This window comes from Oncorhynchus tshawytscha, linkage group LG25, assembly GCF_018296145.1.
Source record: "Oncorhynchus tshawytscha isolate Ot180627B linkage group LG25, Otsh_v2.0, whole genome shotgun sequence".
Lineage (NCBI taxonomy): Eukaryota > Metazoa > Chordata > Actinopteri > Salmoniformes > Salmonidae > Oncorhynchus > Oncorhynchus tshawytscha.
Window position 1 is genome coordinate 40,759,174 of NC_056453.1, and position 19,886 is coordinate 40,779,059.

The 19,886-nt window shown below is 40.8% G+C and overlaps 1 protein-coding gene across 2 annotated transcripts in view; it reads right to left on the reverse strand.

Moving 5' to 3' along the window:
- Window positions 1–15,222: 15,222 nt before the first annotated feature.
- LOC112224696 (calcium-activated potassium channel subunit alpha-1) overlaps window positions 15,223–19,886 on the reverse strand; it is a 214,727-nt gene continuing 210,063 nt past the window's right edge. Inside the window, exons 30-31 of one of the 2 annotated variants that reach the window (XM_042305752.1) lie at window positions 19,115–19,134; window positions 15,223–17,617 (exon numbers count right to left, since the gene is read on the reverse strand). In XM_042305752.1, the coding sequence (XP_042161686.1) occupies window positions 17,454–17,617; window positions 19,115–19,134 (184 nt within the window). In that variant the 3' untranslated portion in view covers window positions 15,223–17,453. The remainder of the gene's footprint in view (window positions 17,618–19,114; window positions 19,135–19,886) is intronic. The other variant, XM_042305753.1, reaches the window with a different exon arrangement.

The window sequence follows — 19,886 nt, forward strand, 5'->3', positions numbered from 1 at the left end:
CAAAAAAAAAAAAGTGACTTAAGTAGTACTTTAAAATATTTTTACTTAAGTACTTTACACCACTGGGTCCAAGGGTTTCACTTCTCTAAATGACTTTTCTAACCCCAAACCCTGGCCTTGTCTGTTTGGTCTGTTTTGCAAAAGTTCCAGAAAGTCTTACCATGTTGTGTCTCTGGGTTTAGAAACTATGTGAATGTACTGAAAACCCAAGACAAAATATGTTGGCTCAGCAAGTGGGAGGGTTTTCAGAAACTGAAATTTATTTGAAGTGCGTGCAAAAAAAAAGTGGGGACCATGAATGCAAAGCCCATTACGCACCTTCATAAGTCTAAATATAAACTATTGAGAAGCTTGTCAGAAAGGCATGTGTAAGAAATGCAGAATTTAGTCAGGGGGGTATATTTAGTCAGGGGGGTATATTTTGTCAGGGGGTATATTTAGTCAGGGGGTATATTTAGTCAGGGGGTATATTTAGTCAGGGGGTATATTTAGTCAGGGGGGTATATTTAGTCAGGGGGTATATTTAGTCAGGGGGTATATTTAGTCAGGGGGAAAGGTATATTTTATCCACCCACACTCTCAGGGATACAATCTGTTCCTTGTATCTCACAACAACAACAACAACAAAAATCAATGTTTATGGAAATACAGACCCAGTCATCATCAGCCAGGTCTATAAGAGGTGTGCTAAATAAGAGACATACATCAGCCATTACTTCTATGGTACAGTAGAGACTTGCTGAGAACCTATAAGAGGTGTGCTAAATAAGAGACATACATCAGCCAGGTCTATAAGAGGTGTGCTAAATAAGAGACATACATCAGCCAGGTCTATAAAGAGGTGTGCTAAATAAGAGACATACATCAGCCAGGTCTATAAGAGGTGTGCTAAATAAGAGACATACATCAGCCAGGACTATAAGAGGTGTGCTAAATAAGAGACATACATCAGCCATTACTTCTATGGTACAGTAGAGACTTGCTGAGAACCTATAAGAGGTGTGCTAAATAAGAGACATACATCAGCCAGGTCTATAAAGAGGTGTGCTAAATAAGAGACATACATCAGCCAGGTCTATAAGAGGTGTGCTAAATAAGAAATACAAGAGGTCTATACATCAGCCAGGTCTATAAGAGGTGTGCTAAATAAGAGACATACATCAGCCATTACTTCTATGGTACAGTAGAGACTTGCTGAGAACCTATAAGAGGTGTGCTAAATAAGAGACATACATCAGCCAGGTCTATAAAGAGGTGTGCTAAATAAGAGACATACATCAGCCAGGACTATAAGAGGTGTGCTAAATAAGAGACATACATCAGCCAGGACTATAAGAGGTGTGCTACATAAGAGACATACATCAGCCAGGTCTATAAGAGGTGTGCTAAATAAGAGACATACATCAGCCATTACTTCTATGGTACAGTAGAGACTTGCTGAGAACCATTGATTTAATGCCTGAATGGATTGTGTAAAATAACTTCATTTAGGACCAAACTGGGAGAGAATAAGAGAATAGGGCTCTAATTGTATTCTCAGAGGATATTGGTCTGGAGCAGACTTTGGCTGGTACCAAAACTGGCACCCTATTCCCTTTATAGTGCACTACTTTTGACCAAGGCCCATAGGTCCCTGGTCAAAAGTAGTGCACTACATCCTATGGGCCCTGGTCACAAGTAGTGCACTACATCCTATGGGCCCTGGTCACAAGTAGTGCACTACATCCTATGGGCCCTGGTCAAAAGTAGTGCACTACATATGGACTAGGGTGCAATTTTGGGGGGGATTCATACTAAAAGGCAGTCTGGTTTTAAGATTAGTGACATTTATCACTTGTGAGAGAAGATGGTATAATTAGCTTGCCAGTCTACTTTAGGCTGTGGTAGTGCTCAGCAGAAAGAAGGATGGACTGCATGCCGAAGCACCTGACAGCCAGTCGATAATGTGGCATTTAACGTCATAAATTATTCTAAAGCCAATTATATCAAAATGGACACTGCGCTCTCCAGAAATAACTTTATTCCCTATCATTTCCCCTCTAACAGCAGGCGTAGATTTCATTCTTTTTTTCTACATACGGCACTAATAAAGTCATATGGTGAAACCATGATAATTAGGGATAGGATTTATACAGTAATTGTCATTATGTGAATTTGTACAGTCGATACATTATTTCTTTGTCACGTTTTTTTTTTCTCATCAATTTCTTTATATAAATTGGAAAATGTCAAAACACATATTGTTCATATGGGCTGAAACGTATTTTATTTTTTCATCCAAATGAAATCTCTCAATCTCTTCTCATGTCCGGTCATAAAACAAAAACGCTTCTCCACCTCATAAAGAATGTGAGTCAGTAATTTAACGAGAATAGCAGTAATATATATCAGATATGTATCTCATTCTTCCGGGAGGCCTTGAGAGGCAGGGTCAAGCTGCCTGGTAATATATAGAATAGACTGTGATGTCTGAAGGTCGTGTCAGTTCTCTTGGATCCTGTAACTCATCCTTCGGGGAGGCCTTGAGAGGTCAAGCTGAGTGTTAGTATATAGAGTAGACTGTGTCTCCCGTGTGGCGCAGCGGTCTAAGGCACTGCATCTCAATGATAGAGGCGTCACTACAGAGCCTGGTTAGATCCCGGGCTGTAACACAACCAGCCGTGATCGGGGGTCCCATAGGGCGTTGCACAATTGGCCCAGCGTCGTCCGAGTTAGGGGAGGGTTTGGCAGGGGCAGGCCGTCATTGTAAATAAGTATTTGTTCTTAACTGACTTGCCTAGTTTAATAAAGGTTAAATAAGAAGGTCGTGTCAGTTCTCCTCTACATAATGCATAATGATCCTGCACCTCAGACTGACTCCAATCTCCTGATCCTGAACTTTGGGGATGAACATTTTACTAAGGAAATCATCCGCCATGTGGCACTTCTATCAACCCACCAATGTGCTACTGACAGGCGTGAATCATAGTAAATAATATCTTGCAAATTATAAAGCATGTTTTACCACTATGGGGTGAGGGATAAATGTTGTTGGATACATACCGCCAGCTGTTTGCAGTTATGGCTAGTTTGTTTTTTAGCAGAGTAGTAAGTAGTAAAATGGAATGTTCTGTTTTAGAGGATTGGGTGTGGAGTACTATTAAACAACTAGGAAGTAGAGTAACTGGTGCCTTCTGGGGGCTTGTCAACGTACTGCTGTAATCAATCTAGCATATTCTCAGAATATAATAAAGTTGAGTCCTCGTACTGAATAATCTTGTTGGGAACATGGCATTTTTACCATGAAACCAAAGACCCTGAACATTGACTGTACAATATAGTCAATACAGTATGGTACACTATCAAGAGGTCCAAATGCAACATGGTAAATCGCCTATACCTTGTTCTCAAGGTAGTCATCTCTGTAATATTGGATATGATGAATGTGTAATATGTTGCATTATATCGAACTGTAGTTAGTGTATTATGGTTATATCTAACTGTAGTTACTGTATTATGGTTATATTTAACTGTAGTTACTGTATTATGGTTATATCTAACTGTAGTTACTGTATTATGGTTATATCTAACTGTAGTTAGTGTATTATGGTTATATCTAACTGTAGTTACTGTATTATGGTTATATTTAACTGTAGTTACTGTATTATGGTTATATCTAACTGTAGTTACTGTATTATGGTTATATCTAACTGTAGTTACTGTATTATGGTTATATCTAACTTTAGTTACTGTATTATGGTTATATCTAACTTTAGTTACTGTATTATGGTTATATCTAACTTTAGTTACTGTATTATGGTTATATCTAACTTTAGTTACTGTATTATGGTTATATCTAACTGTAGTTAGTGTATTATGGTTATATCTAACTGTAGTTACTGTATTATGGTTATATCTAATTGTAGGTACTGTATTATGGTTATATCTAACTGTAGTTACTGTATTATGGTTATATCTAACTTTAGTTACTGTATTATGGTTATATCTAACTGTAGTTACTGTATTATGGTTATATCTAACTTTAGTTACTGTATTATGGTTATATCTAACTTTAGTTACTGTATTATGGTTATATCTAACTGTAGTTAGTGTATTATGGTTATATCTAACTGTAGTTAGTGTATTATGGTTATATCTAACTGTAGTTACTGTATTATGGTTATATCTAATTGTAGTTACTGTATTATGGTTATATCTAACTTTAGTTACTGTATTATGGTTATATCTAACTGTAGTTACTGTATTATGGTTATATCTAACTGTAGTTACTGTATTATGGTTATATCTAACTTTAGTTACTGTATTATGGTTATATCTAACTTTAGTTACTGTATTATGGTTATATCTAACTTTAGTTACTGTATTATGGTTATATCTAACTGTAGTTACTGTATTATGGTTATATCTAACTTTAGTTACTGTATTATGGTTATATCTAACTTTAGTTACTGTATTATGGTTATATCTAACTTTAGTTACTGTATAGTAACTGAAAGAGACAGAAATCATGTCGCGATTGACAGCATGGCCAATATTGAATGTTTATCCTTTTAAATTTGGAAAAGAGACCCTTAAACTCACACATCCCCTCCACTGAATAGCAGGCTAGTGATGTATTTGCAATGCTTGCAGTTAGCCACTGTTTCCTTCCAAACCACTCACTATTGAATTTGCCATTTCCAACTTGTTGTGTAAATGTTTATGTCCAATGGCCGATGAGCACCGATGCGTTTCATCTATAATTTCTCTTCATCGTATCTCTTCATACGACACGGATTGAACAGGATTTGCCAGTAGATTGTCGAATTGATTCATGATGAAGAAGATTTTGAAAGTATGATGTCCAGTCAAAGCTACTGTAGATATAACTTGATTTAACGTCATGTTATGCTTATATGTAACTGTAGTTACCGTATATGCTGATATCTAACTGTAGTTAGTGTATTATGGTTATATCTAACTGTAGTTACTGTATTATGGTTATATCTAACTTTAGTTACTGTATTATGGTTATATTTAACTTTAGTTACTGTATTATGGTTATATCTAACTGTAGTTACTGTATTATGGTTATATTTAACTGTAGTTACTGTATTATGGTTATATCTAACTGTAGTTACTGTATTATGGTTATATCTAACTGTAGTTAGTGTATTATGGTTATATCTAACTGTAGTTACTGTATTATGGTTATATTTAACTGTAGTTACTGTATTATGGTTATATCTAACTGTAGTTACTGTATTATGGTTATATCTAACTGTAGTTACTGTATTATGGTTATATCTAACTTTAGTTACTGTATTATGGTTATATCTAACTGTAGTTACTGTATTATGGTTATATCTAACTGTAGTTACTGTATTATGGTTATATCTAACTGTAGTTACTGTATTATGGTTATATCTAACTGTAGTTACTGTATTATGGTTATATCTAACTGTAGTTACTGTATTATGGTTATATCTAACTTTAGTTACTGTATTATGGTTATATCTAACTTTAGTTACTGTATTATGGTTATATCTAACTTTAGTTACTGTATTATGGTTATATCTAACTTTAGTTACTGTATTATGGTTATATCTAACTTTAGTTACTGTATTATGGTTATATCTAACTTTAGTTACTGTATTATGGTTATATCTAACTTTAGTTACTATATTATGGTTATATCTAACTTTAGTTACTGTATTATGGTTATATCTAACTTTAGTTACTGTATAGTAACTGAAAGAGACAGAAATCATGTCGCGATTGACAGCATGGCCAATATTGAATGTTTATCCTTTTAAATTTGGAAAAGAGACCCTTAAACCCACACATCCCCTCCACTGAATAGCAGGCTAGTGATGTATTTGCAATGCTTGCAGTTAGCCACTGTTTCCTTCCAAACCACTCACTATTGAATTTGCCATTTCCAACTTGTTGTGTAAATGTTTATGTCCAATGGCCGATGAGCACCGATGCGTTTCATCTATAATTTCTCTTCATCGTATCTCTTCATACGACACGGATTGAACAGGATTTGCCAGTAGATTGTCGAATTGATTCGTGATGAAGAAGATTTTGAAAGTATGATGTCCAGTCAAAGCTACTGTAGATATAACTTGATTTAACGTCATGTTATGCTTATATGTAACTGTAGTTACCGTATATGCTGATATCTAACTGTAGTTAGTGTATTATGGTTATATCTAACTGTAGTTACTGTATTATGGTTATATCTAACTTTAGTTACTGTATTATGGTTATATTTAACTTTAGTTACTGTATTATGGTTATATTTAACTTTAGTTACTGTATTATGGTTATATTTAACTGTAGTTACTGTATTATGGTTATATCTAACTGTAGTTACTGTATTATGGTTATATCTAACTGTAGTTACTGTATTATGGTTATATCTAACTGTATTATGGTTATATCTAACTGTAGTTACTGTATTATGGTCATATCTAACTGTAGTTACTGTATTATGGTTATATCTAACTGTAGTTACTGTATTATGGTTATATCTAACTGTAGTTACTGTATTATGGTTATATCTAATTGTAGTTACTGTATTATGGTTATATTCAACTGTAGTCACTGTATATAGTTATATCTATCTGTAATTAATGTATATGCTTAATGTACACCTTTTAGGGTTGATATTTTGTCTTTGAAGCAGTGTAACATCCCCCCCCAGGACACAGTGATTCGAACATTGACATAGACATAGCCGAGAGCTTTGATTTATGCATGCAAGCACTGAAACAAAGGAGTGGAAAATGTTGACCTTTCCAGATAACAGAAAAAGGCTTGAGGGCCTTGTGAAGGAGCAGCAGGGCTTTCCCTTACATTAGGGATCAAATGTTAATCTGTTACTGTTTGTACCCCAGAAAATGTACCAGTTGAAATAGGAACTGAATCACTTTGTTGTCTTTCTTTCCTACACCTGTATGCTAAAAAAAAATTTTTTCATGTATACTAAACCTTATTTTTCATGAATGCTAACCCTTTAATGTTTGCACGCATGGTTATAATATTATATAAGAAGAAAAGGAAGGATTAGTGATATTAGAAGTGATCAAAATTATATTATAAACTGGGTGGTTTGATCCCTGAATTCTGATTGGCTGAAAGCCGTGGTATATCACAGCTATGACAAAACATGTATTTTTACTGCTCTAATTACATTGGTAACCTGTTTATAATAGCTATAAGGCACCTTTTGGGGGTTTGTGGTATATTGCCAATATATCACGGCTGTAAGGGATTTCCTCCTCTTCTTCCGAAGAGGAGAGGCGAGAAGGATCGGAGGACCAATATGCGGCGTGGTAAGTGTCCATGGTTCTTTTAATACGAAATAGTACACATGAACAACTGAATACAAAAACAAGAAACGTGGAATGAACGAAACCCAAAACAGTACCGTGTGGTGAACAACACAGACACGGAAACAAACACCCACAAACACACAGTGAAACCCAGGCTACCTAAGTATGATTCTCAATCAGAGACAACTAATGACAACTGCCTCTGATTGAGAACCATACTAGGCCGAAACATAGAAATCCCCAAATCATAGAAAAACAAACATAGATTGCCCACCCCAACTCACGCCCTGACCATACTAAATAATGACAAAACAAAGGAAATAAAGGTCAGAACGTGACAACGGCTAAGGGCTGCATCCAGGCACGCCATTTTGTCTCATGCGTAAGAACAGTGAATTATTGGCCATATACCACACCCCCTCGGGCCTTATCGCTTAAATATAATTGTACTTTACCATTTTTTTTACTGACGTTGGGTTTATTTAAAACGTTTTGAAATGGTTGCAAGATCCACTACTGTACCGGTCCTGTATTGTCTAATATTTCTGCATGTGTGCAACCAGGTCTGTGGAGTGAGAAACCTTCTGTTCTCATTCATTTCTCTATCAGAGAGGAACCTAATGCAAAATGAATGTAGCCCCTTGGCATAGAAGATAGAGGTACAGATCTAAAAGCCTTGGAACATCTGTGTAATAAAACATATGGCCCCCCCAACGATGTAGGCAATGTTCTCTTAGCCTTAAGTTAAGATGTCCAATGCAATATACCTTTGCCCTGAGGCTCTACTGTACCAGTCTGACTCTCAACATCTGTAAGCCCCCACCAGATCTACATGCATTGGGTCTTTGTTGTTGCAAATATTTTCTCAAACATTCAGCTTATTAGTGTGGAAACATTAACATTTAACCAACCATATTTCAATATTCGGATTTTGTAGCGAACATGTTTTTGGTGGTGTGGTTGTCTACTAATTGCATATAATCAGTTGCCATTATAAAGATAAGCAGACCTTTGTAATATTGAAGAACAATAATTTCAGACATTCAGAAGAGATAATGTGGTCTGACATGGCGGTTCCATAAAGGTCATATCTGTGGGCTTACGTGCGTTAGTAAAAAAAAAAATGTAAAAGACTAAAAGAACAAGAAATACCAGTCGAGTTGAAAACAACATCAGAGAAACAAGCTCCTCCATCCCTTTTCTGTTGTTTCATTCTGTTAATAGCCCTGTTGTTTCATTCTGTTAATAGCCCTGTTGTTTCATTCTGTTAATAGCCCTGTTGTTTCATTCTGTTAATAGCCCTGTTGTTTCATTCTGTTAATAGCCCTGTTGTTTCATTCTGTTAATAGCCCTGTTGTTTCATTCTGTTAATAGCCCTGTTGTTTCATTCTGTTAATAGCCCTGTTGTTTCATTCTGTTAATAGCCCTGTTGTTTCATTCTGTTAATAGCCCTGTTGTTTCATTCTGTTAATAGCCCTGTTGTTTCATTCTGTTAATAGCCCTGTTGTTTCATTCTGTTAATAGCCCTGTTGTTTCATTCTGTTAATAGCCCAAGGTAAAGATTTATCTGCTGTTGTTAATTTACTTCAGTTTCAAATAAAGCATCCAAGGTCACTTCTTCTCCTCTCTCCTTCTGCCGGCTGCCGGGCCCCACAGGATAACATTGTCATGTCTCTCTAATAGGCAGTACAGGGAATCATTAGTTCTGCTCAGCTTTCTGCCTGATAGGCTTTTCAGACCAATCATCAGTCTAACTACATCCCAAATTGCACCCTATTGCTTACCTAAGTGCACTACTTTTGCCCAGAGCTCAGGCTAAAGTAGGAAATAGGCTGCCGACACAGACAAAGCCACAGCCGTGGGCTTCCCTCCATCAGCCAGGCAGCCAGGCAGTATTGACACTGTCAGGGCAACGGCTTAATCAGGCAGGACACTCTGAAACATTGATTTGAGGAGCCTGGCGTAATGCTCTCCTTGTTTTATCCACAATGGTATTGATGCGCTAAGAGCCACCACTAGCTAGCTAGCTCACCTGCCACATTGTCATGGAAAGTGTGTGTGTGTGTGTGTGTGTGTGTGTGTGTGTGTGTGTGTGTGTGTGCGTGTGCTTGCGCAATCAACAGCCCCTCCGGTCCCCTCTCCTCTCGAGCCTCGGAGGTGTCAGATGGTAAATATTATTGGCATGCTGACAGTCCCCCGCCAAGCAGGGGTGTGTAAATACGTTAATAAACAACATGATGGGCCCACTTCATCCCAAGGTGAGAACGCGGAGACTGTTTCATCAACCCTTATCCGCAGGCTGCACTGAGACAGCCAGGCCTCCCCTGTCCGATGATTTGTCTGGCAATCGTAAAGTGCCTTGTGTCAACAGGGAGTGGAGGCTTTGTCCCAAATGGCAGCCTGTTTACTTTACGGGCTTTGTAGAACACTAAATAGGGTGCCTTTTGAGACGCAAACAGGGGAGAGTTTATATAGGACAGTGTTTGGTCTCTGCTGTGGTAGAGGTCAACAACGATCACATCCAAATGTACAGTACAGTATATAGCCTAAATCAGAAGACTGTACTGTATTCTTAAAATGTGTAAATGGGGTTGATCCTTCATGTGTAAATGGGGTTGATCCTTCATGTGTAAATGGGGTTGATCCTTCATGTGTAAATGGGGTTGATCCTTCATGTGTAAATGTGTTGATCCTTCATGTGTAAATGGGGTTGATGCTTCATGTGTAAATTGAATTATTATGTATAATTCCTTCAACAACAGAAAATCTGATCACCAATGACAAAATGTCATAGAACACAATACAGCAGTTGTTTTAATTTGTGAAAAATACAAAACTAAATCATGTGCAAGATATTTACAATAATTTTGTAAAATACAATATACTGTATTTAGCATTCAGTATTGTACCTATGACACAGTCAGACATATTAAACTTAGCACTTGTCAGTGTCCACAAATCAATGTGCTAAAATATACAAACAAAACAAACTAGACGTCCAATGCCAAAACTCCCTCTTCACCCACAGTCTACTGTGTACACACAATAGGAATAATCCAACAAAGCTTTTTTGTTGACTTCTTGAAAGGACCATTGAAATGACAAAGAAGAGCAGTATGTTTTATCTCAAAGTTAACACTAAATGGTTAATTTGTTAGTTTAAGACTTTTATTCCTTATCATTACTTGCTAACATGCTAATCATCTTAATCTCCAGGGAATCTGTATATTCCCAATAATATTTTACAATTAAATGTCTTTAAAAATAAATGTGCATGTTTTGATGCGAATGTCATGAGAGGAATATGTTATTTATTAAATTTGAACACTAAACTGGCAAGATGTATCTAGATGTATCTAGATGTATCTACTGAAAATCAGGTGGTACAAAGTTTCACATTTATGTATAAACAGTTATAAATAACTATCTCCTCTGGTAATATCAATTTACATGCCCTGTTTTATATGTAATTCCTATCTTGTTAAGCCACTCTTCGCTACAGTGGATCTTTATCCTGAGTCCTCCTCCGACGTAAACACTGCCTAGCACATTGCTGGCACAGAGCCATGGAAAGCTTGAATGTTCTCCATTCCAGCAAAATCCCACATACTTTCTTTCTTCTTTCAGTCTTTCTGCAGATTACCAACTTTTATTGGCTCCATTGGAGGCATGTAGTTACATTGGAGTCTCTGTATGCTTTGACACGCTAGTGTTGTTCTGGCCCTCACGGATCTCTCTTCACCACTGTCCACTTGGATGGTTAGGGGAGAAACAAGGGATCATGTTGAAGGTATTTCTAAATGGTTTGGGGAGAAACAAGGGATCATGTTGAAGGTATTTCTAAATGGTTTGGGGAGAAACAAGGGATCATGTTGAAGATATTTCTAAATGGTTAGGGGAGAAACAAGGGATCATGTTGAAGGTATTTCTAAATGGTTTGGGGAGAAACAAGGGATCATGTTGAAGATATTTCTAAATGGTTTGGGGAGAAACAAGGGATCATGTTGAAGGTATTTCTAAATGGTTTGGGGAGAAACAAGGGATCATGTTGAAGGTATTTCTAAATGGTTTGGGGAGAAACAAGGGATCATGTTGAAGATATTTCTAAATGGTTTGGGGAGAAACAAGGGATCATGTTGAAGGTATTTCTAAATGGTTAGGGGAGAAACAAGGGATCATGTTGAAGGTATTTCTAAATGGTTTGGGGAGAAACAAGGGATCATGTTGAAGGTATTTCTAAATGGTTTGGGGAGAAACAAGGGATCATGTTGAAGATATTTCTAAATGGTTAGGGGAGAAACAAGGGATCATGTTGAAGATATTTCTAAATGGTTAGGGGAGAAACAAGGGATCATGTTGAAGGTATTTCTAAATGGTTTGGGGAGAAACAAGGGATCATGTTGAAGATATTTCTAAATGGTTAGGGGAGAAACAAGGGATCATGTTGAAGATATTTCTAAATGGTTAGGGGAGAAACAAGGGATCATGTTGAAGGTATTTCTAAATGGTTTGGGGAGAAACAAGGGATCATGTTGAAGGTATTTCTAAATGGTTTGGGGAGAAACAAGGGATCATGTTGAAGATATTTCTAAATGGTTAGGGGAGAAACAAGGGATCATGTTGAAGGTATTTCTAAATGGTTTGGGGAGAAACAAGGGATCATGTTGAGGTGTTTCAGAGTATAACTACACCTGTAACATTCTTCTTCTACTGTCTGAGTACAGCGTGGGGACTGGTCTTCTACTGTCTGAGTACAGCGTGGGGACTGGTCTTCTACTGTCTGAGTACAGCGTGGGGACTGGTCTTCTACTGTCTGAGTACAGCGTGGGGACTGGTCTTCTACTGTCTGAGTACAGCGTGGGGACTGGTCTTCTACTGTCTGAGTACAGCGTGGGGACTGGTCTTCTACTGTCTGAGTACAGCGTGGGGACTGGTCTTCTACTGTCTGAGTACAGCGTGGGGACTGGTCTTCTACTGTCTGAGTACAGCGTGGGGACTGGTCTTCTACTGTCTGAGTACAGCGTGGGGACTGGTCTTCTACTGTCTGAGTACAGCGTGGGGACTGGTCTTCTACTGTCTGAGTACAGCGTGGGGACTGGTCTTCTACTGTCTGAGTACAGCGTGGGGACTGGTCTTCTACTGTCTGAGTACAGCGTGGGGACTGGTCTTCTACTGTCTGAGTACAGCGTGGGGACTGGTCTTCTACTGTCTGAGTACAGCGTGGGGACTGGTCTTCTACTGTCTGAGTACAGCGTTGGGACTGGTCTTCTACTGTCTGAGTACAGCGTGGGGACTGGTCTTCTACTGTCTGAGTACAGCGTTGGGACTGGTCTTCTACTGTCTGAGTACAGCGTGGGGACTGGTCTTCTACTGTCTGAGTACAGAGTTGGGACTGGTCTTCTACTGTCTGAGTACAGCGTTGGGACTGGTCTTCTACTGTCTGAGTACAGCGTGGGGACTGGTCTTCTACTGTCTGAGTACAGAGTTGGGACTGGTCTTCTACTGTCTGAGTACAGAGTTGGGACTGGTCTTCTACTGTCTGAGTACAGCGTGGGGACTGGTCTTCTACTGTCTGAGTACAGCGTGGGGACTGGTCTTCTACTGTCTGAGTACAGAGTTGGGACTGGTCTTCTACTGTCTGAGTACAGCGTGGGGACTGGTCTTCTACTGTCTGAGTACAGCGTGGGGACTGGTCTTCTACTGTCTGAGTACAGCGTGGGGACTGGTCTTCTACTGTCTGAGTACAGCGTGGGGACTGGTCTTCTACTGTCTGAGTACAGCGTGGGGACTGGTCTTCTACTGTCTGAGTACAGCGTGGGGACTGGTCTTCTACTGTCTGAGTACAGAGTTGGGACTGGTCTTCTACTGTCTGAGTACAGCGTGGGGACTGGTCTTCTACTGTCTGAGTACAGAGTTGGGACTGGTCTTCTACTGTCTGAGTACAGAGTTGGGACTGGTCTTCTACTGTCTGAGTACAGAGTTGGGACTGGTCTTCTACTGTCTGAGTACAGAGTTGGGACTGGTCTTCTACTGTCTGAGTACAGAGTTGGGACTGGTCTTCTACTGTCTGAGTACAGAGTTGGGACTGGTCTTCTACTGTCTGAGTACAGAGTTGGGACTGGTCTTCTACTGTCTGAGTACAGAGTTGGGACTGGTCTTCTACTGTCTGAGTACAGAGTTGGGACTGGTCTTCTACTGTCTGAGTACAGCGTTGGGACTGGTCTTCTACTGTCTGAGTACAGCGTGGGGACTGGTCTTCTACTGTCTGAGTACAGCGTGGGGACTGGTCTTCTACTGTCTGAGTACAGCGTGGGGACTGGTCTTCTACTGTCTGAGTACAGCGTGGGGACTGGTCTTCTACTGTCTGAGTACAGCGTGGGGACTGGTCTTCTACTGTCTGAGTACAGCGTGGGGACTGGTCTTCTACTGTCTGAGTACAGCGTGGGGACTGGTCTTCTACTGTCTGAGTACAGCGTGGGGACTGGTCTTCTACTGTCTGAGTACAGCGTGGGGACTGGTCTTCTACTGTCTGAGTACAGCGTGGGGACTGGTCTTCTACTGTCTGAGTACAGCGTGGGGACTGGTCTTCTACTGTCTGAGTACAGCGTGGGGACTGGTCTTCTACTGTCTGAGTACAGCGTTGGGACTGGTCTTCTACTGTCTGAGTACAGCGTGGGGACTGGTCTTCTACTGTCTGAGTACAGCGTTGGGACTGGTCTTCTACTGTCTGAGTACAGCGTGGGGACTGGTCTTCTACTGTCTGAGTACAGAGTTGGGACTGGTCTTCTACTGTCTGAGTACAGCGTTGGGACTGGTCTTCTACTGTCTGAGTACAGCGTGGGGACTGGTCTTCTACTGTCTGAGTACAGAGTTGGGACTGGTCTTCTACTGTCTGAGTACAGAGTTGGGACTGGTCTTCTACTGTCTGAGTACAGCGTGGGGACTGGTCTTCTACTGTCTGAGTACAGCGTGGGGACTGGTCTTCTACTGTCTGAGTACAGAGTTGGGACTGGTCTTCTACTGTCTGAGTACAGCGTGGGGACTGGTCTTCTACTGTCTGAGTACAGCGTGGGGACTGGTCTTCTACTGTCTGAGTACAGCGTGGGGACTGGTCTTCTACTGTCTGAGTACAGCGTGGGGACTGGTCTTCTACTGTCTGAGTACAGCGTGGGGACTGGTCTTCTACTGTCTGAGTACAGCGTGGGGACTGGTCTTCTACTGTCTGAGTACAGAGTTGGGACTGGTCTTCTACTGTCTGAGTACAGCGTGGGGACTGGTCTTCTACTGTCTGAGTACAGAGTTGGGACTGGTCTTCTACTGTCTGAGTACAGAGTTGGGACTGGTCTTCTACTGTCTGAGTACAGAGTTGGGACTGGTCTTCTACTGTCTGAGTACAGAGTTGGGACTGGTCTTCTACTGTCTGAGTACAGAGTTGGGACTGGTCTTCTACTGTCTGAGTACAGAGTTGGGACTGGTCTTCTACTGTCTGAGTACAGAGTTGGGACTGGTCTTCTACTGTCTGAGTACAGAGTTGGGACTGGTCTTCTACTGTCTGAGTACAGAGTTGGGACTGGTCTTCTACTGTCTGAGTACAGCGTTGGGACTGGTCTTCTACTGTCTGAGTACAGCGTGGGGACTGGTCTTCTACTGTCTGAGTACAGCGTGGGGACTGGTCTTCTACTGTCTGAGTACAGCGTGGGGACTGGTCTTCTACTGTCTGAGTACAACGTTGGGACTGGTCTTCTACTGTCTGAGTACAGAGTTGGGACTGGTCTTCTACTGTCTGAGTACAGCGTGGGGACTGGTCTTCTACTGTCTGAGTACAGCGTGGGGACTGGTCTTCTACTGTCTGAGTACAACGTTGGGACTGGTCTTCTACTGTCTGAGTACAGAGTTGGGACTGGTCTTCTACTGTCTGAGTACAGAGTGGGGACTGGTCTTCTACTGTCTGAATACAGAGTTGGGACTGGTCTTCTATTGTCTGAGTACAGAGTTGGGACTGGTCTTCTACTGTCTGAGTACAACGTTGGGACTGGTCTTCTACTGTCTGAGTACAGCGTGGGGACTGGTCTTCTACTGTCTGAGTACAGAGCTGTGACTGGTCTTCTACTGTCTGAGTACAGAGCTGTGACTGGTCTTCGACTGTCTGGGTACAGCGCTGGGACTGGTCATGGAGAACATCCAAGCTTCTCCGGTGCCTCCATGCCAGGCCAGTGGTAGGCAGGCCAGCGCCAGGTAGGCCAGTGGTAGGCAGGCCAGTGCCAGGCAGGTAGGCAGGCCAGTGCCAGGCAGGCCAGTGCCAGGCAGGCCAGTGGCAGGCAGTGCTTATAGCCAAAGGAGGACCTGTCTACAGGTATAGATAGGTGCATTAGCTCTGGTCCAGGGCGTTAGTGAGAACTCCTCTACTGTACTAAGAGAGAGTTGCAATGGGACTGGAGCTACAGGTATTTATGCCCACTTGTGGCATGTGGCATGCTCGATCTTTCACCTCATCCTTGGTGATATGATGTTATCATCATTTTACAGTATATAACCCACCCTTTTGGTTTCAGGTAGGCCTATCAAAGTCAATAAGGTATTGATAGGGTTATATAGGTAGGGTTATACAGTATAACCTAATCGAATAGGCAAACCTATTAAGGTCATTAATATGTATCTTATTTGCTGCTCAGATTGCTAACGTTACTCAACATCCTCCAGTGTCTCCTCGGAAACAGCTCACATTTGGGTTATAGCAATGGCATTATAATGACAGGTCAAACGTGCCAAATGAATAGAGAATGTGTTTTTTAAATGTATTTCCAGTGTCATTCCATCCACATCACACATTGCCTATATATTTAACATTTGCAGGTTGTTTGGGATTTGATATACATACTGTCACTCAAACAAACTGGCCAATCGAAATAAGGCTGGGGCCAGTACAATACCATGTACCATTCTGACATGAACTCTGACTATCAACCACAAATATAGATGGTGATTTTACTCTCATCCCAATGACGGTCCACAAACGATCCGCTAAATAATATAATTGGTGTGGGACTGCGTTTAACAGAAAAGACCGTCATATCATATAGCATTGTTTTGTATTGAATCTTACCAGGTTTGCCAAAAACCCCATGGAAGCAGTATGACTATCCAATCCTGGATACATCGGTCGATACGTGTCAGTCTTGAAATGTCATTGTACAAATGACAGTCAACAGCGTATATATGGTTTTTATTGGCAAATAATCAGTCCAGTTTGATAACACTCTATTATAATGTTTCATCATATGTTATCTGGCATTGCGTTGCTTTGCTACTCTGACTGAAGCGACCCTCATTCTCCAAAATGGTTCAACTGATGGAGTCTGGTCACTATGGAACTGGCTGTGTAAACTACAGTGTTAGCATTAGTGACTGACTGCCTTGTACATCTGATTGACATCTGATTTTATTTAAATGTCTATTACTTCATTTACATATTCATATGTATTAAACATGTCAAGAAGCCTGTTGATATGATGTTACTGTAGCTACTGTACATACGCACCTTTCCATGAGGTTTATTATGCAGCATTGATGTTTTGATCATTCATTTATAAGTCCATAAATTGATGTAGCAACTAAGGATCCTAGCTTTAAATTGTTCTTCAGATTCCAGTTCCACTGGATCAGGGTGGAGTTCCATGCATTCTCTAGGTGGGTTCTAGCTGTTTTTGTGTTCTAGTTCCATGCGTTCTCTAGTTGGGTTCTAGCTGTTCTTGGGTTCTAGTTCCAGGTGTTCTGTAAGTGGGTTCTAGCTGTTCTTGTGTTCTAGTTCCAGGTGTTCTGTAGGTGGGTTCTAGCTGTTCTTGTGTTCTAGTTCCATGCGTTCTCTAGTTGGGATCTAGCTGTTCTTGGGTTCTAGTTCCAGGTGTTCTGTAAGTGGGTTCTAGCTGTTCTTGTGTTCTAGTTCCAGGTGTTCTGTAGGTGGGTTCTAGCTGTTCTTGTGTTCTAGTTCCAGGTGTTCTGTAGGTGGGTTCTAGCTGTTTTGGGGTTCTAGTTCCAGGTGTTCTGTAGGTGGGTTCTAGCTGTTCTTGGGCTCTAGTTCCAGGTGTTCTCCAGGTGGGTTGTACGGTAGGTCTCAACATTGGGTTCTGTAGTTCAGTATTCGCCCTCCACCTCTCTGATGGACGGGATGAGGTTGTTGGTGGATTTGTAAGGGTTCTGGTTAACCTGGTGGTTGACCTGGTGGTTGGCTGTGTGACTAGAGTGTGACTTCCTGGGGTAGGCTGCGTTCTCAGGCTCATCTATAAAGCATGTCTTTTCTGAGAAACAATGGGGGGGGGGAATCAAACAGTTAATGGTTTGTGGATGTTACTGGTTCCATTCCAAATGGCCCCCTGCTCCTTATGTAGTGCACTTCGTTTGACCAGTGCCCATAGGGGTCTGGTCAAAGGTAGTGCCCTATATAATATGGTGCCATTTGGGACGTAATCACTGTTTTCAAAGTGATTACTAGCTATTTCATTAGCATTCCAAATAAGTACGATTTACTCTGAATAAGACCCATTGCCTAACGTCAGCGAGTGAACAATGCAAGCTCTTTTTAATACAGTAGTTCGCCATGCTGTTGTATCGGTCAGTGGTCATGCAATGCAAATATCTCATATTGTGGCGTCAAATCAAATCAAAGTTTATTTGTCACATGCGCCGAATACAACAGTGAAATGCTTACTTACAGGCTCTAACCATTAGTGCGGGGAAAAAAGGTCAGAGAACAAAAAGAGAAACACTCAGTGCATACAGCTTACAGTAGTAATCTGGGGAAGTTGGAAATGGATCCATCATTTTTTGGGGGGGGGGGTTTAAAATTTTTACCCCCTTTTTTCTCCCCAATTTCATGGTATCCAATTGTTAGTAGCTACTATCTTGTCTCATCGCTACAACGCCCGTACGGGCTTGGGAGATACACAACCCAACCAAGCCACACTGCTTCCTAACACAGCGTGCATCCAACCCGGAAGCCAGCCGCACCAATGTGTCGGAGGAAACACCATGGGCCTCGGTTAGCGTGCACTGCGCCCTGCCCGCCACAGGAGTCTCTGGTGCGCGATGAGACAAGGATATCCCTACCGGCCAATCCCTCCCTAACCTAAATGACGCTGTGTGTCACCCCACGGACCTCCCGGTCGCGGCCGGTTATGGCAGAGCCTGGGCGCAAACCCAGAGTCTCTGGTGGCACAGATATTAGAATGATTTCAAACCTTGCACGCCCTTAACCACTGCGCCACCCGGGAGGCCCATGGACCCATCATTGATCAATACAGTTTTAGTCAAGGTTTGAAATCATTCTAATATCCTTTGTGTTTTATTATACGAGGGGATTCACTCTTTGGCTTGATGTAACCTGCCTTGTGAGGATCCAATTACAAATACAAGACAAGTTGACAATTGATTTGATATCCCGCACTGTATATAATAAATTATTCAATGACTTATTCAACAACATTCTCCTAACAAGAGCATTTTCACAGAAACATATGGTGGTTGATATGGAAAGATATAGAACGGTTGAAATCATTTACTCTAGTTTGTTTGAAGTATAATTTGTCTGAAAACAGATCAAAGTGGCATTAAACCACGTGGTGTGGTTGTATAAAAGGATCCATCCTGTCGTATTAAAGAGGGACTGATGATGAGCTTATAGCCATGCAGGTCTGGGATACTGTTGGGTGAGGCAGCTATATCAGAAACACCAGAAGTTTCTTTGCCCCCCCCCCGCCATCTTCTACTTCATGCATGTTCATTCATCACATCCATACCTTGGCCCATTCTATTCATCCTTGTTGCATTTTAGAGAAAGGAGCATAAACTATGTCAGACAAACAGCCGCCATGTAGTGTGGTAATATTTGAAATATAAAGTATATTATATATATATATAATATAAGATATATATATATATATATATATATATATATACATAATCGTAATAAGACTAAGCATTTAGTCTATTAAAATGTTTATCTGACTCCATAAAGATAATTAGCAATATACAAGAGACTATGGTTGAGTTACGGTAATAGGCAATGAAGACATGTCTGGGAATGGAATTCTAAATACAAGTGGGGGGGTGAGATCAACACAGGAGACATTACTCTGTAGAATGATGAGACAAATGGGGGGGGGTGAGATCAACACAGGAGACATTACTCTGTAGAATGATGAGACAAATGGGGGGGTGAGATCAACACAGGAGACATTACTCTGTAGAATGATGAGACAAATGGGGGGGTGAGATCAACACAGGAGACATTACTCTGTAGAATGATGAGACAAATGGGGGGGTGAGATCAACACAGGAGACATTACTCTGTAGAATGATGAGACAAATGGGGGGGTGAGATCAACACAGGAGACATTACTCTGTAGAATGATGAGACAAATGGGGGGGGAGAGATCAACACAGGAGACATTACTCTGTAGAATGATGAGACAAATGGGGGGGAGATCAACACAGGAGACATTACTCTGTAGAATGATGAGACAAATGGGGGGGAGAGATCAACACAGGAGACATTACTCTGTAGAATGA